At 46.4% G+C, this 26,743-nt stretch overlaps 1 protein-coding gene and 1 non-coding gene across 2 annotated transcripts; one reads left to right on the forward strand and one right to left on the reverse strand.

The window, feature by feature from the left end:
• The first annotated feature begins 2,505 nt into the window (after positions 1-2,505).
• On the forward strand, positions 2,506-23,661 carry LOC144097060 (solute carrier family 22 member 6-B-like). The gene is made up of 9 exons (XM_077629851.1): positions 2,506-2,838; positions 6,791-6,894; positions 8,028-8,179; positions 8,351-8,519; positions 12,430-12,574; positions 14,590-14,687; positions 17,939-18,153; positions 21,978-22,159; positions 23,257-23,661. The coding sequence occupies exons 1-9, from the start codon at positions 2,506-2,508 to the stop codon at positions 23,572-23,574; spliced, it is 1,716 nt and encodes a 571-aa protein (XP_077485977.1). The 3' UTR covers positions 23,575-23,661.
• Positions 19,130-19,203, reverse strand: TRNAT-GGU (transfer RNA threonine (anticodon GGU)). The gene has a single exon. It is a non-coding gene; the product is annotated as a tRNA-Thr (tRNA).
• Positions 23,662-26,743: the final 3,082 nt, after the last annotated feature.

Genomic DNA, 26,743 nt, shown 5'->3' on the forward strand with positions numbered 1-26,743 from the left:
TGTATAGAAAGAAACTAGCGATTTTGATTCAGAAGCTTTCAGAGGCAAACGTGAATTTTCAAACTTACCTGACTCATATCGGTTACAGTTTTCGGCATACGAAATATAACCTTTCAAGAGCTCGTACAAATCATGGATTTCAAAAATTAACATACCGCATACTGCATCTGCTTGTGACTTGCCGGCTATCGAAAATTTATTACAAGAAAATCTAGTTCCAGAAAGATTTAAAAAGCGTGTCCAAGAAATTTTGCTTTGCTTATAACAGAAAAATGGAAGCACCATTATGATGTTATTCCTTGTTTAAAAAATACTGTTTCCTATTGCCTTGCCTGTTCCCACATCAATTTGTTTGAAGTTTTGATTTGTTTGTTTGTTGTGAAACTTAATATTGGCTGTATTTTCAAGTATGTACTGTGTACACTTGTTATTCATGCATTGATAGAATGATGATTCCCTTTTTTTTTCTTTTTTCCTGTACTACCCACAATGTATTAATCCTAATGCATGCGGTACAGTGTTTTAGTGTATAAGTATGTTTGATTGTTCAAGGAGAGCAAGCCATTGTCAGGTGGGACACCACTTTTTGCTTGCTCTTTCTTGATTTGCGCAATGTAAATCAGAAGGAAACAGAATGAAAAAAAACTGCTAGGTAACTGCATTAACACGGACAGCCGAGTTGGTTGGCAGGACATCATGTGGAAACAGCGCTAAACACAGCGGACAAGAAAAAAGACTGGACGAGCTCTGTCCCGTCTTCATTCTTGTCTGCTTTGTCTCGCGCTGTTTCCACACAAGGTAACTGCATATTGTGCTAGAACAACTGGCCACCCTTTATACGCAATGCCTCATCACCTCGAGCGTACCCGAATCTTGGAAGAGCGCTAACATTATCTTGACCCATAGTAAAGGAGGCATAAAGGGCTTGAAAAAAATTGAGGGGACATTTAAGGCTCCGCCTAAAAATGGTATGACGCGTCAGTGTTAATGGTTATTTGATCCTTTGTTAATTGGCCCTATTTATAATTAGTCATTAGCATACATCAGTAGGCATAATAGACCACGTGATACACCGCAACTCAAAATGTCTCCCTTTAGTCAAGTCGAATTAACTTGTCTCAATGGTCTAGTAGTAACCTGCCTGACTCGCAACCCAAGTGTCATAGGTTCGATTCCCAACTAATTACCGCTTGCAACCCAAGGGTCATGAATGACATCCCAGTCATGCTACGACCTCCTAGTCACAAGTTAACTAGAGTTTGTGATTTTCATTTCACGACTCAACATATGATGTCACAACCCTCTCGACCAATCCTGAATTAGTGCGACAACGCGCACGTATTTTCCTCGGGACGTCCGCTTTAACGCTATCTCGTTAAAGTTAAATCAATCAGCTTGCTGTCTGTTGCCTACAAGGTGTTTACTTAGGTAATCAATAAGAGCCATGACCACCTTAGATTTCAACCAACCAAAGGACCAGGCTGGCTTTCGTAAATGCTAGTCGACAATGGACTATAATTGCACCATTGGTGAGATAAATGAATACGCAGAATATATCCAACCCCATATGTATTGTTATGAACGGGATGCATACCAGCCGAAGTGGATTAAGGCGCAGATTCCATCGATCGGGATCACCCCGGGGGTGGCTACAGCAGCGGCAATTTCGACAGCGTCAGGTGGCTGACGACCGCACAAAAAAAAAAAAAAGATGGCTGTACCCTGGGGAAGAATCTGTGGAATTTTTCTCACGCTTGTCTCGGTGCGAATGACCTTACCCCTTTGACTGGCTCCCGGAGAAGGAAGCCTGGGGCAGCAACCGACGACGGACAGACGACGGGGGAATAAAAGGATGGCGCGTCAAGTAATTAGTCATGTCCGACAGGAGCCGGCCACACCATAGTTGAGGCCCGCGGCACCGCACGCCTCATAAGTGATTTAACACGGAGCCGCTTGCACCAGCTTGCGCCAGCTTGCACCGCCCGGCGGCACTGGGGATCGCACCCAGCACCTCCCGAATGCGAGGCGGGTGCTCCTGCCACAAGGCCACGCTTCGGTACTGCAATGCGTGCGTGAGCAAATCGAACGTTATTTTGTACTAAAGAACTTAAGTTCTTGTGTCGGGAAGTGCTGTCACGCATGCGGTTTGATTGTTGATTTTTGGCACCTGATTGTCACCTATGAATGCGTGGTATTTCCGAAAATAAAGTCAGTTGATGTCTAGCGCCTGTGTTGTCTTCTTCTATCCTGTCGTCCCTGTTATTTAGCGCTACTACTATGTACTCTCAATCTAAATGCCAACTAGCCCAGCTTTCCGCCTTAAATGCATTACATTCGCATACATTCACAATCGAATAGTGCGCTCACGGGCAGAGTTTATGCATTCCCAGACTTTCAATAGCTGTAGGCGCACAGTTGAAATGCTGACTTCTTTTCTAATTTGTGCACATGCGAGTACGCTGTACCGCCTCTATATGGCTCACACGTGAAATTATTTCAGGGGCCATGGAGGTGACCAACTTTATCGGCGAAACGGGAAACTACCAGAACGTGATTCTAGTACTTGCCATGTACCGAGGCGTCATGCTGGCCGTCAACAACTTGTGTGCTTCGTTCATGTTCCCCGACGTGGGCCACTGGTGCGCACGGCTGCCATACTACGCCAACTGGAGCCTCGAGGAATGGAAGGACGAGGCCATTCCACAAAAGTCCTCTGGGGAGTACCACACGTGCCTTCGATACGCAGTTTCCAAGCACGGCATTAACAGGAGTGCTGGCGTCTTTTGCAACGCTTGGGAGTACGATCATTCCGAGTTCTGGCCTTCGGGAACCGAGAAGGTGAGCCCTGGTTTCAATCACTATGGTAAGCAATTCACTTGTCATTTATTTGTACTACGATTTGTACTACGATTTGTACCTAAATGGTGTCCTAAAAAAAATACCCCTAACCAGTCGCTATACGCTGGATACCTGGCACGCTGACATCACAGGCAACAAGTTTGCTGATCAGCTGCCCGTGAAATTCACACACGGGGATCGGAGATACGCTGGCCAAAGCAACCGCCTTAAGACGAACATTCATTTCGAGAACTTCCGAGAGTCCCTGAAGGCACCTGACACCCACCTCATCCTCATGCACATTACTCGCTCCTTCTCGGCTAGCTCTACAACCACCGCTCCTAACCCTCCTGCCTAACGGCTTGAAGCAGAAGCTGCCTTTGAGCACTGCTGTTCACCAGCTCAGCTGTCTTCCCCACCTTACTCATACCCCTCCCCTTTCCTCCCTTTCCTCGAACCAGCTTGACCACCAGCTGCCCCCTTGATGGCACGCGCTCAAGCAATTCCAAGCGTCTAGTGTCGTACCCCGAAAAATATTTTTCCCTCGAGGCTCGGACAGTAACGGGGAGCTGTCTGGCTGCTCGTTGCAGGCTCTCATTGCTGCCATGGGTGGACTTTGACTATTCATAGGGCCATGAAGTGTGCGAGGGCACATGCAAAAAAATAACGGGCAACTTAAACTCTAGCTTCACCCCAATATAAGTGTGCATGCTTTGGTGCACTCTTTAAAGGAAAACAAGAGAAGTTTGCAGTGACAATAACTACGGTCTCCTGGCAGTTTCTTCCTTAAAAGTACAGTAAGATGCAATGTATTCCTGTGCTTTATTGAGCACCGGGTACCCACCGGTTATACAGTGAGGATAAGCTTGCTTCTAGCCTGGTGCTCGGCTTCCCAGAGGTGAAATGCTTGGAAAATGGATCTACGCTAAGGCGCCCGTGTGCTGTGCGATGTCAGTGCACGTTAAAGATCCCCAGGTGGTCGAAATTATTCCGGAGCCCTCCACTACGGACCTATTCGTTCCTATCTTCTTTCACTCCCTCCTTTATCCCTTCCCTTACGGCGCGGTTCAGGTGTCCAACGATATATGAGACAGATACTGCGCCATTTCCATTCCACCAAAAACCAATTATTAATTATTATTTAATTAATTAATCTCATCTTGTAGTGCCAAATAGAGCACTGCACGGGCTCGGGCCTACCAAAATGCCCAGGTGCATCCCTGCCCACGTGCCGGACCTTAAACCCATTGTTACACCGGGCCTGGACCCGGGTGGGGCCAGTACAAAAACGATCCCGTGTCAGGCTTTTGATTACTCGCTGTCCGATAGTGTGCACTTCAAGCTTCAAGTTTATTGGTCACCTAAAATCAGTACATTCATATTAAATAAATGCAGACAGAGGCCCCATAGTGAAGTAGTGTACCGGGACCTCTTGCACTAAATAAAATTAAATGTAAGATGGCAGCAGCGATAAGAGTATTTGTACACATTATTGAATACAACGTAATGTATTAGAGCAAATACAATAACGCCATAGGAAAGATAGTGAAGAAAAATAACTGAAAATTCAGAATAACCGAAATCGAAACCATGAAATTAATGGTTACAAGTAGAAACATTGCAAAAATAAAACAATCAACGTTGAATAAGACGAACACTAGAACAAAACACAAAAATTCACTATAACAATACCCCTACAAATACCGAAGTTCACTGTACTAAATTTTGAGATATTAGCCATTTTCAGAATTATTTGCAATATTTCATTATGGCTACAAATTTAGACGACTGCAGAATAAAAGATCGATATAAGTGAATAAAAATTGCACAGATGAACTAGATTTAATGCTCAGAGGGGTGTCGTTCAGTGTTTCAACTGAAATGATCCAGATGTGAAGATGCTGTATTAAGTGCGGGCTTTTGGAAGGGCGGAGTTATATCTTGGTGAGAACATATTAATATTGGGATTAGTAAGCTATTAATGATATATGAACTTGAGAAGACCACTATCATTAACAAAATGATATGCGAAAATGCACAAGCTATGCATGACTAGGTCGGTAATGGGAAGAATATGAAGTTGCTGAAAAAAGGCAGAAATATTGGCACCGTTGGACTAGAAGTAATGATAGGTAGGACTTGATTTTGTAAATGTTCTATCGGTACGAAATGTGAATCATACGCGAGACCCTCGTTGTGATGCAACAATTCAGATAAATATGAATGAAAGTGTTGCGCCCTTAAGGTAATCCTGTTGCTAGAAATTTTTCTTCCGAGGAAGAGCAGGATAAAAATGAAATTTTAATGAGACGTCATGTTCTATGCTCAAACCGACACCGCTCAGCAAGAAATATAGGAAGGGAAATAATGAGGATCATTGGGGCATTACTACGATGAGCTATGGGGCGCGAATAAAAATTGCTAATTGTTTTTGTAAGGCTGCTAAGTGACCCGTTTTTCTAGACAACCCATGGCTGTTATTATTGTCATCGTTGAGATTGGAAGTAACGATATCGAGGGAGGAGTTACTTGATAGCATAGTCGCATCATCACATGGGGCGTTCTAAAGACAAACCGGACCCGCGATGCGGGCTAAAAAAATCATTTAAAGCTTTTATTTTTGCGGGGTTCGATATCCGCTGTAGTTTCGCTGTTCTCACGCGAGAAAATTTGCTAACTCAGCTTTTGTTTGCTTTTTTGCTCGCTGGTCGTAACGTTTTGTGAAATGAAAGAATGTCGGCGCTGAAATTTCGAGTTCTTCGTTGAAGCAGAATGAGGGAAGGATTAACTCTGTTTTTTTTTTTTTGCAAGCAGAGTTTATGGAGCGTCACTCAAAGCGCAATGTCTAAGAACGCTCCTTCAGCCATGTTGAACGTTAACTAGGAATAGTTAAATCACACTTTTCAGTGGTTGTAGAGCTGCAGACGAAGACCGCTCTCGCCGGTTCTGAAGTGCAAAATCAAGCAGCCCGTATGGGGCGCTCAGGGCTGTCCCGAAATGTCATTACGCGATAGGATATTAAGCAACGAGAGCGAATTCAGTTCTCGCTGGCCTTTCTATGAAGCCATAGTTCGGAAGATTTCATCGAAAGCCGTTTTATGCATAACTTGTTTTGTCGACGGCCATTTCAGAGAACTGCTTGTTTGTCATGAAAAACAGCGTCCTTGCCCGCCTCCTCTGCGTTCAGTGATTTCTGCTCACTTCTTTTCTCTCATTAATGGTAAGAGTTTGGAGAGCTGTTGGAAGTTCATGATCAGCAGCGCAATGACAGATGCGACTCAGACGCAAATGAACTGGACAAGCGCCGACTCGAATCGTAGGAAAGTTGGGAAAGGTATACAAGCACAAAGTACTAGAAATAACTGATGGTTGGGCAAGTTAGTGAAGGCGTTTATGATTATCTGTTGAGAATCGGCGCTTGCCCATTCTTGTTTCGTTTGTGCCGCGTCTGCCCTTCTCCCGCTGTTAACCACGTCCTTTATTCCTTACGCTAAACTATATGGTTACCCCGTAAACGTTTTCACTATCTAAGCTGCTAACTGAAGCTGTCCTAGGTAAGAGCCAGCTGACCTGTGGCTCATCTTGGGCGCCTACTCGCGTATCTTTTGCCCTGTTACACCGATCAGTGTGATTAAACCAGCTAGCCCGCGTGGAACTTCCATATACAGGAGCTGTACGTAACCTGATCAAAAACTTACTGACGGCTTAATCTTCTTAAAGTATTATTCGGCGAAACTGCTTCGCTGAAACACCCTTCGATGTGCAATAATACTCCTGTACCTGTGAGCCTTTCGGAGGGTCACAAGGCGTGGGTGCTTCCGGCTGAGCAGCAACCCGGGTGCAGTTGCACGAGGCACTGGTATCTTCGGGGAAAATAATAATCTCGAGGGCGTATGCTCAAACTTCGTATGTTATTGCGGCTCGTACTGACAGCATTTTATGTGGCCTACAGTGGAACCTGGTGTGTGAATCGGCCTGGATGAATGCGCTACCCCAAAGTATCTACATGATTGGCATGACAGTCGGCTTCGTCATCGTGGGTCGAATCTCAGACATGTGAGTTACGCATGCGCTGCTGCTGTAGCTAAGCGTGTGATAACAAGTTATTTCACCGGAGCGCGAAACTGCAAATAACTATTTGCACCATGGCAAGTACAAGATTTTACAGCCTTGGGTAACTGAGGTAGTCTTAGAAACGTCAATTTTCATTAATAACGTTCGGAGTATCTGCCTTGTCTACTTCTTACACATACTCGTGTGCGTAACTTCTGCTTGTCGACATGATCGACGGAAGCTCTTTGCAGCTGATAGGAGTTCAGCGCAGCGAGGACAAAAATTTTCAAAACTAACACTATAGTAGTTAGCAGGGACATGGCGGGCATGTTTTTCGTCTTAAGTTTGACTTTAGTGACACGCAAAAATGTGAAGCATCCGCAAGTCCTTATCCTAAACACAATAATTAGATCGTGAAATGAGATGCAGCATGCCATTACTGCACTCGTTCTTGAGAAACCTTCGCAACTTTTGCCTTGGCTCTCACTGATGTCACCGTATGCGTTGCATAGGGCCCGATATCACCAAGGCTTTACTACCTAGCCTGCAACCTTTCGTCCTGAAACTATGCTGCCCGGCTAATACGGCGTGTTAAGTTTCGATCCCACATGATCCAACGAGGACAGTGGTGTCACCTCTGGGCTAAAATCATTTACCTCATTCGGAAGGCACAAATTTGCGAGAATTGCTTGATACTGCTTAAGTAACGGTCGTGTTTCCACCGAATTTCGGGAACTTTATTTTTTTTCTTGCAAATACATCATTTCCTTCAGACTAAATGTGTCACTGTTGCACTGCGTAGTATTCGCGATTCGCATTAACGCCTGAAGAACGCGTCGGATGCCGGTAAAACAACCTATTTAGGAACACAAGTGCTCAGATGCTCATTTCTTGTGAGCACCTTCTGTAAAGTTCAGTGAAATTGTCTCTCCTGTTTCCGGTAGGTTTTTTTCCTACGTGTGTTCTTACCTGCTGTGCAGTTTTTTTTTTTTTTTGAAGCGATGTTTATTGCCTCAGGGCATAAAAACTATGAAGTGAGAGATGCGTAAGATGCTTAAATAAATGAAAAAAGGTGGGCTGTGCTGTGCAGTTACTCTTCGCTGTTCTAAAGTTCCATTCCCCACTCGCTTTCGTAGGTATGGTCGCCGGCCCGTGCTGCTATGCGGCTTGGTGAGCTACGTGATTCTGGAGTACACCATGGCCGTGGTCGGCTCTTTCACCGTTTTCTGCTCGCTGCGCTTCTTCAACGCCATCGCAGTTGCTGCCGCCAACAACAGCCTGACGCTGTGTAAGCGTGCATAGACCACTTACATTACCAGCATTCTTTCTTAGCCAACAATTTCGTGTTAAGACTCCCCGTTTCTCTCTCTCTCTCTCTCTCTCTCTCTCTCTCGTTTGCTGCGCATGCTCCTGACCCGACCCCGACTGCACCACTGTGTTCGTGCGGTCCTTGTTGCAGATGTGGAGAGCATAGGTCCGAGCTACCGAGGTCGATCGATGGTAGCTTACGGCCTCTTCTGGGGTGTGGGCATCGCCCTGCTGGCTGGGTTGTCTGCCATTGTGCCTGGCTGGCAATGGCAGCTCACTGTCTACGCCACCATGTACGCGCTGCCTCTGGTACTGTGGAGGTGAGCCCCCGATCAAACTCCGTGTATTCTCAAAGCGATAATTTGAGCGTCGACACTGAGAATCGTTCGCAGCCGTGGACGCTAGTGCTATTTGGTCTCTGCAGATGGCAAGAGCAGCTGGCAGAGAGCAGAGATGGCAGAGAACTGTTGATTATTGAAGCTTCGAACCATTAACTGAAGTACACTAACCATCCGCCGCGGTGGCTGAGTGGTTATGGCGCTCGGCTGCTGGCCCGAACGACGCGGGTTCGATCCCGGCCACGGTGGTCGAATTTCGATGGAGGCGAAATTCTAGAGGCCCGTGTGCTGTGCGATGTCAGTGCACGTTAAAGAACCCCGGGTGGTCGAAATTTCCGGAGCCCTTCACTACGGCGTCTCTCATAGCCTGAGTCGCTTTGGGACGTTAAACCCCCATAAACCAAACCAAACCAAACCGAAGTACACTAACTAAAGTGGAAGGCAGTGAATCTTCAACTTGGCTATCACGCTGTCGCGTCACTGGGGTGACGGCACGGACGCGAACGCTGACGGCAGGCAAAAGGACAGGCGTGAAGCTCGCTGTTTATTAGGCAAACCTGCGCTCGCGAACAGAACTCGGCGGCAGCGGTAGCAGCAAGCCACCTCGGCGGTCGTCAAAGATTAGCATCACCGTCGTTCTTCGTCTCCTCGAAATTCAGCGTGGCCGAGAACTTTTTGCGATAAAGGGCTGAAGACGCCGACAACTATCTCGAACGTCGCAAAGAGGGTGTCGCGCGCGGTTACCATCTTCTTCAGGGAAATTCGTACGCCTGCGGCGTGACAAAATTACGGGTTTTCCGGCGGTCTTGAACAAGTAACATGAAAAAAACATTGATACTCGCCGCAATAAGCTTGCCTGAAACTTCTGCTGGGCCGAAATGTATAAGTGCAATAGGGTGTCGACTAAATGCTCATGAAGCGAGCTATGACATTGGTTACTTGTGGTGCAATTTTGTGTTGTATGTCTTGCTCGCGAAGATTTTCCTGTACGCGACAAAAATCATGGCCGCATGCAACTGGGTTAGGACGCGAGAATAAGGCAGGGTGTCAGCGGTGCGCAGCAGGCGATTGAGTTATAGTTGCAGACAGCTTCGTGGCTCTGCATCAGGTGCTACGAGCGTGCGGCGACCGATTACGCAATAATTACATCATGCGCTCATAAGTCAAACGCACAGGTCACGCAGCCGTCGTCTCGCACACGTAAGTTCTGCTGCTGCTGCTGCATAGCCACAGAAAGTTGTCCGCGAGTACACCCATGCTATAAGCAATCGGACAGTGGGTGGGGAAACGCCTGGTGGAAGCGCTGTCAACGCGATACCCGTAACTAGTACCTATCCCTTTACTTCCGGGCCGTGACTGTCGTCACCTAACAAAAGAACTCGTACGCGATCCTCGGTGGATCGTTTGAAAGCGTTAGCAATGAAAGTCTGTATCCGCGGTAGCGTACTTAGGTTCGTTATACCCGAGGTTAATACACGAAAGGTGGTTATATCCGAGGTAGTATACTAAGTTCGCATAGTTAGTATATTCGTACTCCGTTGAGCAGGCTGGCCACCTGCCGCTGGCTACTGACAAACGGCGGTCGCCATTTCCGCTTGCGCGGACCCTTCCAATATTAACGCATTAGTAAGTAACTCTTAACATGTCCTCAAATTCATTAATGCAGAAATACTGAAATGTTCACATGCTATTTTTCTGCCAGTGCCGGTACTTGGAGCGAAAGTTGCGCATATACTGAATAGGATGGGTGCACAATTTTATTTTTCTGGCAGGACAGTGCCAATACTCGAGCTTTCAACTGCTGCCAGTGTGCTCAATGTCGTATCTACTTAAGACGTATACCGTACATACTCGTTTATAGCACGCACCCCGCATTTTCGGCTACAAAAATTTGGAAAAATAAAATAAAACTAAAACGCGCCAAAAACGCGCCTACTCCCACAAAGTGCTACAAGATGGCGCCAGTTAGTTTTTCTCACACCGCATGCATTGTTATCGTTGCGCGACACGACTTTTCCGCGGCTTTCTGCCTCCGGTTTTCACGGTGCCTTGCCCTGCGCCATTTGATCTTTGTTCTACGGTGCTGGCTGACTGCCGAACGGACTTGGCTGTAATTCCTGGTGACTTGACAAGCGTGCTGCAGCCGCTCGATGTCTGATAACGTTAGCCGGCCGTTCAAGGCGGAATGTCGGCGATGCTACACGGGGTGGATGGCCGCGGACAACCGCGAAACAACTCCGACAGGACGGCTGAAGCGAGCGTCGCTCCAGCGAGTGTGCGCTTGGATTCTGCACGTGTGGTGGTCGTTTTCAGCGGACACCGTCTCAAAGAGTTTTAGAGTCGCGGGGCTGTCAAACGCCATGGGCGGTACGGAGGACGACCATCTTTGGAAAACACGCCAATGAGGCGAGCTCGTCCGACAGCGGTGAGAGTGCCGATGAGCTGAGCTCGTCCGAAGGCGATTACCGCGAAAGCGGAGATGAATGGTGAAATACAATGTTCGTATCTTTCGCCAGCTTTTTAATTATCTGATACAGTAGTGGCAGTAGCACCAAAGGGTGTTAATGTGTAGCTATTGGCCTGATTCGTGTATAACCCACACCTGAGAAAATCTGAAGAAGAAAAGTGCGGATTCTACACGAGCATATACGGTACGTGGCCTCATGACACAATGATCTAACTCACCGGTTATGACTAGCCGGTTCACCGGTTATGAAGCCAAAAACCACATGCAGAATTTCGATTCACACATCGAACCTGCGACCTCGACTAAAAATACCGGCACTCGAGTGATAGAACCTTAAGTCCCTCACCGGTAACATGCATATTGTGCTTTCAGAGTTCACGGAGTGTGTTAAATCAGATGCTCGGACTTTACAGTTATGAACACGGCAATGATACAAGGACTTCAGTGCACCGAGAGTAAGAAAAGCGAAATATTTAGATACTGGATCCCTTATCCTCCCACAAAAAAAAAAAAAATCTAGTTTGTCACACCAACGATACCGGGGATTAAACACTCAGTCCTCTTTCCCTCTCAATTCGCACATCGGAGCCAACAACAAAAAAACACCAGGCCGTGACTGCGCTTTGCCCACAGATACGTTGCCCGGTCGTATTTCACTTCCGGTTTGCGGGCTTGCTGTCCTGCTACGGCCGGGATGGAGAGAAGCGACACGCCCCTTCCAGTCCGGCCGAGTCCCTGCTTATCTACTTCGCCTGCTTCGTCTAAAAAAACGCCGTAGTGGCTTTCCTTGTGCCATGGACCCCGAGCTCGAGCATAACTTTTGTGCATGACCGCGAGAAGGACTTCGAGCCCATCCAGATTTGACGGCGGTTAGTGCGCCTTGACGCTCGTACAGCGCGATACGGCATCAACGAAGCGACACACACGGACTAACAAGCAGCCTTGTAAACCTGAAGCGCATTACTATTGACACTGCAGCAATGCCCGCATTGGTATGGGCATAAATGGCGACTTCCCGGGGAAATAGTCTACAGAGATAAAAGCGGAAGATATTTCGCGGTTCTGCTTTTTCCGGAAAATTACAGGGCGACGTTTTACGAGTCAAATAAAGCCCTCTCCAGCTCCTTACATCACGCTACCCATACGACGCGTAATACACGATTCGCACGAGAAACCGGCAGCGGGCGTCGCCTTAAGCTGCGGGAATAAAAATTAACAAAAAATATTCGTGAATTATCTGCTCGCTTCTGAAGGCTTGCGCACAGCATGGACGCTCGATATCGTTTAAATATTGTACGCATTTTATAGCCACCTACAAACCGTTTCATGAGTCTTTTAGGGACAGCGCTGGGCCTAGCCCCTTTATATAGTTTACTCTGTCTGGCTAGAAAATGGGCTCAATATTTTCTCTTAATCTGTCATCAGGTATATAGAGGAGTCTCCGAAGTGGCTCCTGACGGTTGGGAAGTACGCAAGAGCCGAAGAAGCCATCAGGAAGATTGCCAAGATAAACGGCCGGCCGGAGATGAAAGAGGAAGAGTTCGCCGCCTTGAAGTGTTACTATAGAGAGGTAAGATATACCGACATATGCCCCGAGTTCTGCAAACGGTACAGTGGCACGTCAAATAAAGGATATCGTAGCTTTGTGGAAGCGTCAAGTTTAGCTACCCTCGCACAATGCTGGAGGTACCGTTGCAAATGGGATGTCTATGAGGACGACATCCACAGTGCTGCATCGTTACAGTCGCTGCACTTACAATTCAAGCTCGAGCTTCGAGCTTTCAGGAAGCCAGGTGTACGATTGCTCATAGGGTTGCGCTGTAGGAAGTTTAAATGCATGCCAGATATGTTCTGAATTTGCCACACTACTAACCACTTTCGTGGCGCCATGCGCCATGAGGCTGCATTGTATTATCTGGCACTTGACTAGCAATCGCACATGTTTATTAGTGCATAACACAGACACGGACAGAGAGAGGGAACAGGACTCGCGCCTTTTTTACACAGTTGTAATGTCGCTTTTCTGGTGTGCTTCCACGTGTTTTTTACGTTTAAAGAGTTTTTAATTATTAGTTTTCATGCGCGCGGTGCACGTCTTTCAATTCCACTATCGCATTGCATTTTATGGTCTCCCGCGGTTCTTGTTAGTTAATGCCTTTACCTGATTTGATATCTTGTAGGCCTCTTTCATGCATCATTTCGCTGCCTTTCCAGTGTGTACTTTTATCTGGTATACTTTTCTCACTGTCACCAGCGTCTATTCTTTTTTCGTTGTTCTTTCGTTGTATTCTCTTCATATGACACGATAGCAGCTGATAGGTGGCGCCAGCGGTACAAGAGAAAAAATGTATAGATACTTCCTCCGGTCAGTAATGTTTCAGTTGCGAGTCTAGCGTGCGTCCTGCTCCATCTCTCTACCCGTGTCTGTGTTACGCGCTAAAACATGTGTGATTACTACAACCAATTAGCCCAATTGAGAACCTTAGCACTTGACTATTCTTAGTCATGCTAGGGACTAGCTGTTTCGTCTTCGTCGACATGAGCTCCCTGCTGCCTTCCGCGTCCTAATACGACCCAGTAAACCTCCCCCGACTACGTCTACCGTTTGTAGGCGGCAATAATTTCAGTCTATATCGGATATGCTCGTTCAGCATTAGCATCGGAGTCCTCTTACGGCGAAAAAGCCGTGGTCTGTGTCCGTGTGAAGCCTCTGCTCCCTAGCACCTTTAGTTAATTGGAGTGGATGGGGGAACTTTCCGGGCACCCTTCGGGTCCGGAAGGTGCCTTTTCCGGGCGCTTACTCTTAAAATGCACCTGCCATAAATGAACTCCACCCACTCACCTCCATTCTTCAAAAGTCTCCACCCACCAGAAGCCCACGCAGCGGATCGGAAAAGTGACGGCGAAATCAAATTCTCAGTGTTAAGGTGATCGATGTAAACGCGAATAGTACAACCAATAATGCTAACGTAGATTTGCGCATCACACCATATTTTTAGTGCATTCTTTTATCAAACAAGTTTGGACTGCACAATTTTTTACAATCGAGTTGATTTTTGTGAGAAAGTAGTATTCAGGAAGGCGCTGCACGAATTTGCAAAGTAACAGCTGCGTATTTAACGGTATGTTAATTTTTAGGCTTATTCATACTTTTCGTGCATACAGTACCTACCCGTAGAGCCGCTGCGGTGACTGAGTGGTTACGGCGCTCGGCTGCTGGCCCGAAAGACGCGGGTTCGTTCCCGGTTGCGGAGGTCGAATTTCGATGGAGGCAAAATTCTAGAGGCCCGTGTGCTGTGCGATGTCAGTGCACGTTAAAGAACCCCAGGTGGTCGAAATTTCCGGAGTCCTTCACTACGGCGTCCCTCATAGCCTGAATCGCTTTGGGACGTTAAACTCCCATAAACCAAACCAACTAAACCAAACCAGTACCTACCCGTAGAATTTGGTTCACTTCACACCCCTAACTCAGATTATCTAAAAGCGCTTTGAATATTGTTTGCTCTCGATGAGACGTTTGCATGGAGGTATCTGCGGTTTCAAATAACCACGCCGGCTTGTGTGCGCGGTATGTCTATTTTTCAGCAACGTAGCAGCCAAGAAGAGATCAGTGGCTCAGGACTTAAGGTCCTTTGCAAGTCAAAAAAGATGATCCTGTTCACAGTGACCAACGTTTTCTTCCAGTAAGTGCACCACGAATTATTTTGTAGTATATAGCACTCGATTATCCCCTGTCTGCTGAAAGTAAGTCGGGCAACACGTTAATTGTGGCGAAGGCTCCAGTGGACAGCTAGCTTGATGTTTTGGCTAGATTCACTATTGCACATCGAGGTTAAAGCACATGTAGTTTATCCGTCGGATGAATGCTTAGAGTAGAAATGTAAACAACGGGAAAAAACTTATTTTATTTTTTTGTTTGTCGTTCGTTGTTGAGCTGTAAGCTTTGTGTTACCATCTCCTATTACGACTCATGAACTGAAATCGCACACAGGTTCACCCTTTGAATTGGAGGTGCAGTAGTATTGAAAGCATTATTTTGAAGAATTTGTCACCTTGTGCAGACATTAAATGAAATGACTTGTGAAACTGTTTGAGAGTTCCCGTTACTTGGCACTTCCGCCAAGTCGGCACTTGACTATTGCATTGCACTATTGCACTTGTCATTCAACTACTGCAGCCAAAGCTACTCTATTAATGCAGTGGTGACGTGCTGCGTGAAACCAGACTACCAGCGTTTCTTCGCAGGAGGGTGTTCGCAAATGAATATCTTAGGACTGGCGCGGAAGTGCCAGGTGCTGCGGATGGCCTCTGCAGATACTGTATGCATGCGCACATAATTATGCGCACTTTATTTATGCGTGCATAATTGGCGATTGCACAGAAAAACTTACGCACCACGAGGTGTAGTCAACTGACCACGGGCTCTGGTTATAGCATTTTATTCTGTTCCTTGCTACGCAAGGTCGTTTTGCAGTGACAGTCGCAGTTTGACTCGCTGAATATGGTTTCCCTTTTGATGGTGTCAGTGACACCCAGACAGTCTGCTAGAGGGCAGAAGCGTTGAGAAAGTGCTGTGGATGTTTCTTGGCTAAAATCTGCTAGTTTGTAAATACGGGTTGCATTATTTCATCCTTCCTCAATGGGCATGGTCTTCAGCGCTAAATCAACTATTTCCCTACCATGGGAAAAATAAGCGCAATTTTTGGGTTTTCGTTATTTTTTTTTCGCCCAAGAACTACAATGTTCAAATATTTAATGCAGTTACACAAAAATGAAGACAGTTAGGCACTATTTAACAACATGAGCTTCGTTAGTGTTTCAAGCCTTGCTATTCAATTTTATTTGCCAAATAAACGTTTTTAAACCACATTTGACCAAAACTTCTAGAAAACAATCACTTAGGCACACCATTGGGGAAACAGTCAGGCGAAACCTTCGGTGCGCAGACGGTATGAAATCCCGTTCGTAGTGATGTGAAAACCCTACAAATGCGAAAGATGACGTCAGTAACGTCAATAACCTGTTCAAAACGGCCGCCGAGTCAAGTAAGATGGGTCTAAATAAGAAACTAACCGAGGCGTTGCCATCGATGCGCTCTGTGCTGGTTCCTCGGGTCTTCTTCGCCCTCTGCACTAAAGTCGTGCGAAACAATAGTGCCAGTTTTCCATCAAGCGTGGAACTTTGTCACGATTAGTTTTATGGAATGCCAAGCACATTAATTGGAATTATAGCTAAAGTAAAATTTCGTTCCAGTCGGCAATGAAGCAACTCAACACGCAGCAGAACGCGCTGTTCAAAAGCTTGTAATGAAGTCCTACGTGAAGAGTTCGGCTGGAATGGAGGGCCTAATGCGCAGGCCTCTTTACCAGAAGTTTGTCTTTATAACCGTTTTCTTTGCTCCCCCCCCCCCTTCCGACAGGCTTAGAGCTAAAGTCGTTCTTGTCTATAAGAAAGGAGACTGGTTGTGTGTGAGGAAGTCTATCGCCCCATTTCTCTTAAATCCACTTGTTGTAAGATGCTTGAACGTTTTGGCGCTGGTTACTCTTATGGATATTAAATAGTAGCGCACTTCAAGCCCATGCCAGCATGGTTTCAGAAAAGGGTTTTCTGCTGTCACGCATTCAGTTACGGCTATTCAGAATTTCAGTACCGCGTTAGATAATTCCTGAAAAATATAGTTTTTTTTAATTTTAGTAAGGCGTTTGACAAGGCTCGGCATAATAAATTGCTTCCCAAGCTTAAGATAAGTCGATTACCATTAGCCCTCATTAACTAGATTGCCTCCTATTTAAAGCACCGTACACAGTTTGAGGAGGTTGATGGCGCTTGTTCCTCGCCTCTTCCTGTCACCAAGGAAGTGCACTTGTTTTTAGTTTATGTAGATGATATAGTTTCTGCTATCGAGCCTAGTGTTATTAGTCTCTTTGGTGACGATTGCATGCTGTATAAACCCAACTGCTCACCTTCTGATCAAGCCTTGCTAAATACTGCTCTTAACGATGTTATGAAGTGGTGCGAAGAATGTTGAATGGTGATCAATATAGATAAAACGGCATTTATGAGCATAAATAGAAAGAAAATGCCACTGAGGTTTAACTACCCTATTAATAATATCTATTTCTAAGGTTACATTTTACAAATACTTAGGTGTCATAATTATCATCTTAGATGGACGGACCACATTAACTATATCACTGCATCTGCTAAGAGAAAATTTCGCTTTTTGAAAAATAAACTGAAAGAAATGCCCAACAGCGTTAAGAAATTGGCATATTATATCACTCATTAGGCCCAAACTCGAATATGCGAAGATAGTTTGGGGATTCAAGTAAAAAAGGACATTTTAGAACTGCAAAAAAACAGAGGCGTGCAGTGCGTCTTATATATAATAAGTTCAGAAATCCTGACTTTCAGTCTGCTCCAGTTGTAGCCAATCAAATACAACCCCTCCACATCAGGCGCAAAATTTCTCGGTGGATCTTCCTTCATTCGCTGATGAACAGAAAATTTAGAATCTCACCAGACCGTTACGCCATGCACTCTGTAACTTGAAAAACCCGACACTAGCATTATTACACCTTGGTCTCATATGTTGCAAGGACTAATCACTGTAAATATTCATATTTCCCACGCACTATAACGGACTGGGATTCATCCCCTCAAGGAGTGTCCGAAAATGAAAATTTCGGAAAATCTCTTGAAAACCTTGCGTAAATACTGTTCCAATTTCACATTTCTGATAACCTGTTTATTTGCAGTTTTGTATTGTGACCATTGTATCTTATTTAATTGTATTATTTCTTGGTGTTACGAATATTGATTCTTCCTAGTTTTACCCACGTTGCCTGGACCGCATGAGGTCTGCAGTATTGTGTGCATAAAAATAATAAAATAAAAAATGCATCGACGGCATGTCCATTACCGTTCCTCGCAGATTCTGCACAGCTATTGTGCGCTACGAATTGGCGTTGGACACGCAAATGCTGCCGGTGGACCCGTACACGAACTTCGTCATCGGTGGCGTCGTTGAGGTGACGAGTGGAATTGCCAGCTATGCGATCTTGCTGTACCTGCCGCGCAAGCGGTCGACCATCTGCTTCCTGCTTTTAACCACGGCCGCATACGTTGTTCACGCCTGCGTGCCCAAAGGTTTGGATTCACTTGTGGTTTTAGCGCCAAATATTAAGTTTACTGGGGTCAGCCCAATATCAAACATACGAAACTCAAATTTCTAACTTCTCGATTCGCTTCGGAGGCGATGTGTTGTTTACGTGCACGTTCGTGAATATCGTGTAAAACTGAACCTCCGCCCAGCGAAAGTAGCTTCGCTGCTGTCTGCGGACATAATCTTCAGCCGCCGATTCCTGTTCACTGGTCTTCTCGTACTGTTTATCCACACAATAGTTCTCGTAAAATGAATATTGCAGCTCGAAGTTCGGTTTGTACAGGTCAGCTGACCTTTCTGGCCATTTAGCCAACACCTGCGCCACCGTGCTGTTCCTGCATGCTTGCAAGATGGCACCAGGCGCTGCCTTGAGCGTAAAGGACGGACCTTGACGCTGGCGTTGCTGCTGATCGCTCACTGACGACTGAAACCTTGAGTGCGGTTAAGATTACCTTGACGCATCTTAGATGGCACATAAAACATCCTGCTCTAAGAGCATCATTATCATTTTGTCTTCACGCAGTAGATCACTAACAGGCGGCCGAACGCTATGCGCCGTGTCCTAATATAAAATATACACGCCTAAGCACTGTGTGAAAGAATTGCTTCGGGGGACTCCACTTCTTTTTCCTCCCGAACCTTCTGTGGGACGAAATCTCGGTGAACAGTATTAGCTCTTCAAGCGACCAGCAGTAATGACTGAGGGATAAGATTATGGTCACCTAGTGCACGCTTGCGAGTCAGTAGCAGCAGCCGGAGTGTGTCTGCAAAGTTTGTGTACCTGCAGCAAGCAATCGTCTTCCTTAGGACGAAAACTAAAATTACGCGTGGAATGCTCGGCGCACACCGAGCAGGTAATAAGGGAGTAATTACTCATTGGCATCCACCCAAGCGCAGACATACGGCCACAAAGGAAAGCTACACAGCTTTCTCAGAAACTTCGCAGTTAAAAAACAATTCGTCCTGGTCCGGGGTTCGAACCCGGGACCACCGCTTTACCAGAGCAGGCGCTCTACCAACTGAGCTAACCGGGACGGCAAGCTTATGGCAGGGCGAGACCGAATTGATCAGTAACTCGAAGTGGGAACAGTGTTTATAAAATATTTAGGGGAATCCACCAAGGTGGAGTAAATTCTTTTCAAACAATATGTGTGATAAAGGCAGGCGACAACGTTTAAAGTAGCAACTTGTTCAATAAACTGACAGCGTTTGGTCTTTTTTGCAAGCTTTTGTCGTATAGATAAATATAAAGACGCCCAAATAAATTTATATCGCGTAAGCAAGCAAATTTGGCGCATAAAATGAAATTAAATGCACATATATGAATTACATCTGGTATTTTATTCACACTATCCGCGATTTTTTTCTTTTCAGAATCTTTCGACGCGTGCAGTCCGTTTTTAAAGGCCTACTTGACCGAAATTTTCTAAACCGTAGAAAGGTTGTTTTTTCGTAGTACACCCCCAGGTTATGGTACCCACACAACATTACGTTCCACTTTCAGGCAGTTAAAGCGCCAACGACACGCAAAATTCAGTCTTCAATACCGAAACTAGAAAAACGGGCGCCATTACCACCCGCCGGAAGTGACGCATGTTTAAGCCTTGAGTTCGGACAAGTTCGGAGCGTCTGCTCGATGCCGCTCGTGCAAAGCGCTGGTGCCGGTAGCACGTGCAGCACTTTGCTCAATACATACTGTTATATATGAAAAAAGACATATTAAATCACATAAACGCATCTTAAGTCGGCATTTTCGAGCGGGCACGCGTTTCAACAGCACATGTGCGCTGTGCTGTGCGTGCAATATGGTTATTGTCTTGATTAAAACAAAGTGACCCGCCTTCTCTTTTCCCTTCTCAATTTTTTGCCCCGTGGAAAAGGTACTCCTGCCTGAGCATAGGAATTTGGAGCACGTGCAGTGAACGCGAGGTAAATCAATAAAAACAGCTGGATGTCAAAAAGGGTGCTCTAGAGAATTAAGCGCAGTGTAAAGCGAAAGAATACACCTGAAGCAAAATTTGTGCTACAAAATATACATTGCTCTCTCCGAGGACCGTGGCATCAATGCTGTGGTGATGCTGGGCAGGTTCATCCTTGCGCGCCTCGGCCGGGCAAGCCACTGCGCGTTGAAAAATACATGCCGGTTACAAATGAAAGACTTACGCGCTGCGTTCATTACTCTATTTACTTCGAACCATTTAATGCCCGTGTACTGCAGGTACGGAAAAGTTTTTCCTAATCTTTTCAATTACACAGCTGGGCAGAACGACGTGGTTGCCGGACCCCAGTCGACCATACGCCTACCGCGCAAATTGCCGGTAGGCAGTGTATCTATATCTACTGAGTAATATTATCATTCAAATAAGTATAAATTAATATTATCTTTCAAATAACTTACGCGTTCCGGTCTCTGAGGTCGTGGAAACGCGCCGGGTGGTAATGCTGAAGCTTCCTGTATTCGATCTCAAGTATGAACGGTGGGAGGGAGCAAGAAATTCTGCGTTTTAAGTAACGCTCTAGTGGCCTTCCAAGATTCTCATCCCAGCCTGCGAGTCTTCGCGGCAGCAGATAAACTCGGTGCACGAGGGCATTACCGAGCATCGGGTAAAGCTGCACCTGCAGTAAACGGGTGCATGTTTATTCATTTTCAGACGAAGCAGACCCTTCCTTAGACCTCTGCCTGGTGTAAGCAACGTGACGTCAAAAGGGCGTTGCTCGATGAGCAGCAGTCAACTTTAGCTTCCGAACCGGCTAAGCTAGCTTGTGACCAGCGCTCTCCCTTCGTCTTTTTTCTCTCTATTAGAGCCGCCTCGCAACCTTTCTTCTCCCAATTATATCCCCATCGGTACCTGACATGCTTTGCTGATCGGACCGGAAACACGTACGTGCTCTGATGTAGCCGGGAGAGGCCTATTGACAAAACCCTGCCCATAAAAGGGGTTAGCTCGAAGGAGAACGTGCGTCAGTCGCCCACCATTATCTTTTGAAGAATGGAGGGGAATTCACGTTAAAACCTGAACTCCAGATAGTTGACATCAGCTTTAGAGATCGGGTGTAAACGGCAGTAGAGGAAAGGGCACAATGGTACCTTCCGCATTCCTTGCATTCCTTTCCGCAGCCACGCACTGTATCAACATGCTGGCAGTTGATTTTTCTCGGAGACCATCGGGCTTCGAGGTGGGAACGCACCAGAAACGCACCAGAAAAAGGGCCTACAAGGGGTGTTCACTCACTTGAGACACGGCCGGTTGGTAAGCGTTTTGCATCCTGGCATTCAGCAGCTGTGCTTGAGAACGCCTGAAACCGGCGAGCTGGCAACGATGTCGGCTTGCCAATGGGGCGTCATTTCAGTCCGGCTTGTTAGCTGTCCAACACACCGCTAGGGGATCCGTCGTCTGCTACAGAGGTTTTTGAACGCTTCTAACATACTAGATGCTTCGCAGCCCTAATATTAAAAATAAATACTGTTCATAACATGCACATTAAATCGCGATCAAAATTCGCCGAAGTAAACTTTCGATTCAGTAGGTCTTTAATAACTTGCCCTATTTAAAGTTTACTGCTTTGGTTCCTTGATAACCCCACGAATTCTGCGTTTCTGCTTTGGCTTACTGCACACGCTCAACTGCTTTGTAACACTTCTGCTTAACATATTTTGTTTTCATTGAATTAGTTGACTGCACTACCTTGAGACTGGTTGCTTTGCAGTCAGCAAAATGATAGCGTTGACTTATTGCATTGAGTGGATTTCCTCGGGAAGTTCTCGAAACGGCCGTTGGTAAGTGTACTGCTGCAAATCCTCGTCCAGAGTACATCGCGGCCGAGACGCTGACGATGCTTGTGGGCCGGCTGTGCATCGGCAACGTGATCAACATCAACATAATCTACCTGAGCGAGATGTTCCCCACCGGCGCCCGAGCGCTGGCCATCGGGTTCGCCCAGACAGTGTTCGGCGTCGGCGCCGCCATCCAACCGCTCATCAAACACCCCGTAAGCCTCCTGCATGTGCGCAACTTTCTTCACCCACTTTTCTCGCTCGAGTAGTCTACTACACTCCGAACGGACCCCAGAACGGTGGTGTCCGCTTCATGGAGCATCAGAGATAAGCGTACCGGAAGCTTTTTCGCATGTATTGCAATGCCGTTGGACAGAATGTGAGCAGTTTTACTGAAGAGGGCATCTTGATTTAGAAAAGACCTCGAAATGTCGCGCTCTGAGTTCTTGTATTCGCTCTTACCTTGTACGTCTTCCGTACCGTGCTTTAAAGCCCGCTGTAAGGGTTTTGTCTCGCATTGTGAAAACTCCATACATGCTTTTATCATTAGCGCAGACACAGGCGAGACGGACGTGAAACATTCAACTCGCTCTGTCAGTCTTGCTTGTCTCTACGCAGCATTAAGAATCATCACCAACTTGACCAAACCTCTGCCTTGACGCCAGTTATAGCATGCCATCGTTTCTTCGTTTCTCTGCGCGAACGGTAGCAAAGCTTCAACATCTATTCGAATGCAGACCGTAACTTGTTGCAACTTACGCTCAGTATTACTCATGCCTTGCACACCCTTCAACTGTTTCGTGTTTCGGAACGTGAGCTTTGGTTGTGCGCAGCGGTTATTTGCCTGCTCTCGTTATGTCCTTGTTTCGTCTGCCTCCCACGTTTCGTACCCCGACTGTGGAACACCCTTCCCTCCTCCTCCCCTGAGTACCAAATGAAATTCTTACCCGCTTAAAATTCTGCCCTTCCTTTACTCTACTACCTGCCTCTTAACATCGCTATCAAGGCCCACATTGACGGCCGCCGTGCACAAATGGCGAATGCTTTGCATAGAGAAATTTAGCCTTCATGTTTACTGTCTAGTCAGAGACCTTATTCTGTTGAAAAAAAAAAGTCCCTGTACATCCCTTGCGCTCGCGGGACAAAAGTATTTTCTTTTCCGTGTTTGTTCCTCATCTTGTTTCGGCTTCACAATCGACTGCACGTGGTCTGACATTCAACTTTTTCTATCGTCATTGCTGCGCTTGTAAACTGCTAATTTTGTCGCTTCGTAAAACGGAAGCCTCAACTTTTTTCTCCTCTTTGCGTGCAGTTCGGTAACCCGACCGCAGATGCCGTCTTTTACGCGGTTACCATGCTGCTCGCGACGGCAGCAGTGCTCGCGTGGCCAGAGACCAAGGATCGGCCGCTGCCGGATTTCGTGGCCAACATCGAGGCTGCCGGCTCCTCGCAGTCCTCCAGTCGGTCTCTCGACTCCACCGGCCATATCGAACTGGCCTCCTTCCAGGCGCCCACCCACGCCATTGATGTGTCATCCGCCGTGCAGCGAGCTGGTGCCGTCGCTGCTGCCGTTGCTTCTCCTGCTGGAGCTGGCGTGGTTGCTGCAGGGCAGAGTGAAACCAGTCTATGAGCGATGCCGTCCCACGGCTCATTCTGGACGCAGATAGTCTCAGACGCAAGCAAAAGTTGAAGCCTGTCTTAGTTTTTACCCCTTCATTCGCCGCATTTTCACTCGTACACACTCTAAGAAAAAAAGGAGTGGTCTTACTCCTTTAAGGGGGTAAATCCACTGACGCTGTGGCGACCCCCTTTGGGTGCAAAGTTACTCCTTCGTCGGGGGAGTAAGTGCGTACGGAGTAATGTTTAGGCTGTTATCGGGGTAATGTTACTCCGTTTGGTCAAGTGTAAGTATAAGCCTTTGATGACTAACGTTACCCTTCCTCAGAAAGAGTAACGCTTAGGCCATGAAGGTGCAAACATACGTTTTATTTTCTGGTGCATATTTGCACCCACTCGGAATAAGCTGATGCTCAATCTCAGAGCGTAAACTTATCCTTGCAAGGGTTACGGTTAAGCCTATCTAATGAGCTTACTACAACGCTGCTAGAGTACAACTTTGCACCTTATCAATGGGTGTAACATTGCTCCGCGAAAGCATATGGTTTTGCTCTTTTAGGTGCACCTTTACGCCGTGTTAGGAAGGGTAACCTTAAGCGTAAACTTACCCTCGCAAGGGCTATAGTCAAAACCTACCTAATGAGTTTATTACAACGCTTCTAAGGTACAACATTGCACCGTGTCAATGGGCATAACATTGCTCTGCAAGTGTGCATGTTCTGCTCTTTTAGGTGCATCCTTACGTCTCTTTTGGAAGGGTAACCTTAAGCGTAAACTTACCCTTCCAAGGACTGTAGTTAAATTTATCTAACGAGCTTATTACAACGCTTGTAAGGTGCAAATTTGCACCGCATGAGAGGGCATAACACTGCTCCGCAAGCGTGTATATTTTGCTCTTTTATATGTATCTTTACGACTCTTGCAGAAGGGTAACGTTACCGTCCAGAGGAATGTACTAAACCCTTATTACAGTGTATTGTTACATATTCTCGAAAGAGACGCACAGGCACGTTCGCTGTGATGCGAGGCACCCATTGTTGTTAAAAGCAAGGTCGTTTCTGGGCCTGTTAAGGAAACCACTTCACTTTGTAGGTGTGCGCTAATCGTGCATCTACTGCAATGTATAACTCACATTGCAACTAAACTCAGCATTATCATACACCTATAGAACGAAGCTGCTTGCCGAAAAGGCATGATAACCACCTCGATGGCCGGCAGTTCAGAGATGTTTTTCTTCTCCCACATTCCTGGTTATGTTAGTGTTAGTGCGATAATCTGTGGCGTGCCGCGCAGCACTTCAGTGTGCACTTCTGCACGCCAGTGATAGAACATCAGTGCGCACGACAGAGTTTATTTTTTTAATGAATTTAAAATTGCAACATAACACAGCAGTCTTCTGCCAACGCCATGATGGCATCCATGCTCCAAGTGAACCTGTGTGAAAAAAAAAAGATCGTTGAAACATGACGGACAGTGCACACATTTAACGCATGAATTCACCATTAGGGGAAACCTGTCAGTCATCCTCTCTGTAAGGCTTGTTTTCCAACCGAAAGATCTCCAGCCCAAACGACACACTCTCATTCTTCGAGCGAATGAAAACTGCGGATGGTTGCAATCTGCCTGCAGCAGTCTAGGAAGGAAAAGGAGGGAGACCGTATTTTGTCATAGTGCTGTGGGGAGTAGGTTGTTCCTTGTTCTGGCCACGGGTGTAGTGGGGTAAAGGGAAGTTAGCGCGAGGGTGTTGTTCAGCAGGAAGTTTTAAGAAAGTGTAGTATGAGGTAGCTCAATACTGCTGGCACAGGAACAAAGGCCCATTTTCTTCTAGTTCCTGCCTAGCCTCTACTGCAGTGCTACAGAAGGTTGACCTTGAAGTAAACTGGAGACATTCCTGAGTTTACTCAGAAGGGGGAACTTGACTATTTTCTTTTCCTCAAACAATGCGAGAGCGTCGTCTGGAAACGAGACCGTTTGGTTGGAAAACAAGCCTTGCGGAGAAGCTGATTTACAGATTTCTGCAAATGATCTGTTTCATTTATGAAATCAAAATTTAAGCTTCGGCAGTTTTGGCCAAAAGCGTGAAGGTGTATGTGTGGCGTTTTCGAATCGAGCATACTGTAAGGCGTAATAAACAAAAAAAAATGAACCCCCTTTGGAGACCAAATCATCGCAGTGGCTCAGTGGTTATGGTGCTCGGCTGCTGACCCGAAAAACGCGGGTTTTATCCCGGCTGCGGCGGCCGAATTTTTCATGGAGGTGAAATGCTAGAGACCCATGTACTGTGCGATGTCGGTGCACGTGGAAGACCCGCAGGTGGTCGAAATTATCCGGAGCTCTTCACTACGGCATCCGTCATAGCCTGAGTCGCTTTGGGATGGCAAACTTCCATAGAACCAAACATATCTGAAATGCAGTGGAAGTTGGGCGCAGCTCCCACTTCGAAATGGCCTAGTTCTTTATCTAGTGTTTTTCTGGCTTTGATTCAAAAGGGCATACTATGACCCTGGAACATTTTTACTAACAAAAACAAGCTGAAATAAACATTGTTCAGCTGATGAGCAGTAATGCTTTTGGCACAAGCAAAATACAACTTGCGTAATATCAAGCACCCTCTACAATTTTCCAACCGAAAACCCTCAATCACAGACGGAAATCTGACATTCTTCTTCGAATAGGGAGGGGAGATGTCCCTTTATCTGTTTGAGAGGGAAGTTGTTGGAAGGACACAATAGAGCAGGGCTGCGAACTTGAGGAGCGGGCTAGACAGGTACTCGTCAAGGAATGTATTATTAGACGCCTTTAGCATACCGGGAACACACCGGTTTACCCGACCCCTCCTGCGCACGCGCAGTGGTTCCCCCTAATTCCAACAATGCCACTGCGCGTGCGCAGGAGGGGTCGGGTAAACCGGTATACGTCTCAATTATGCTAAAAATGTCTATAACCTTTCGACGACTTCCGTTTATATCTACAAAGATGGTGACGAGCATCGACTTCAGGTTCTCCCAAACTAGGGGGCAGTCCCCCTCACATTTTGGAAAAAGAATACAATGGAGGGCGACTGACTCATCTCCCCTCGCGCTGACTCTTTCATTCAGCAGAGCAGGAAGTGAAAACGCGGTTTGAACTAAAACATCTATGGTCCGCCTGGTCGGGTTCTTGAGATAGTTAAGAGAAAACTG

The sequence above is a fragment of the Amblyomma americanum genome, chromosome 1 (assembly GCF_052857255.1).
Source record: "Amblyomma americanum isolate KBUSLIRL-KWMA chromosome 1, ASM5285725v1, whole genome shotgun sequence".
Taxonomy (NCBI): domain Eukaryota; kingdom Metazoa; phylum Arthropoda; class Arachnida; order Ixodida; family Ixodidae; genus Amblyomma; species Amblyomma americanum.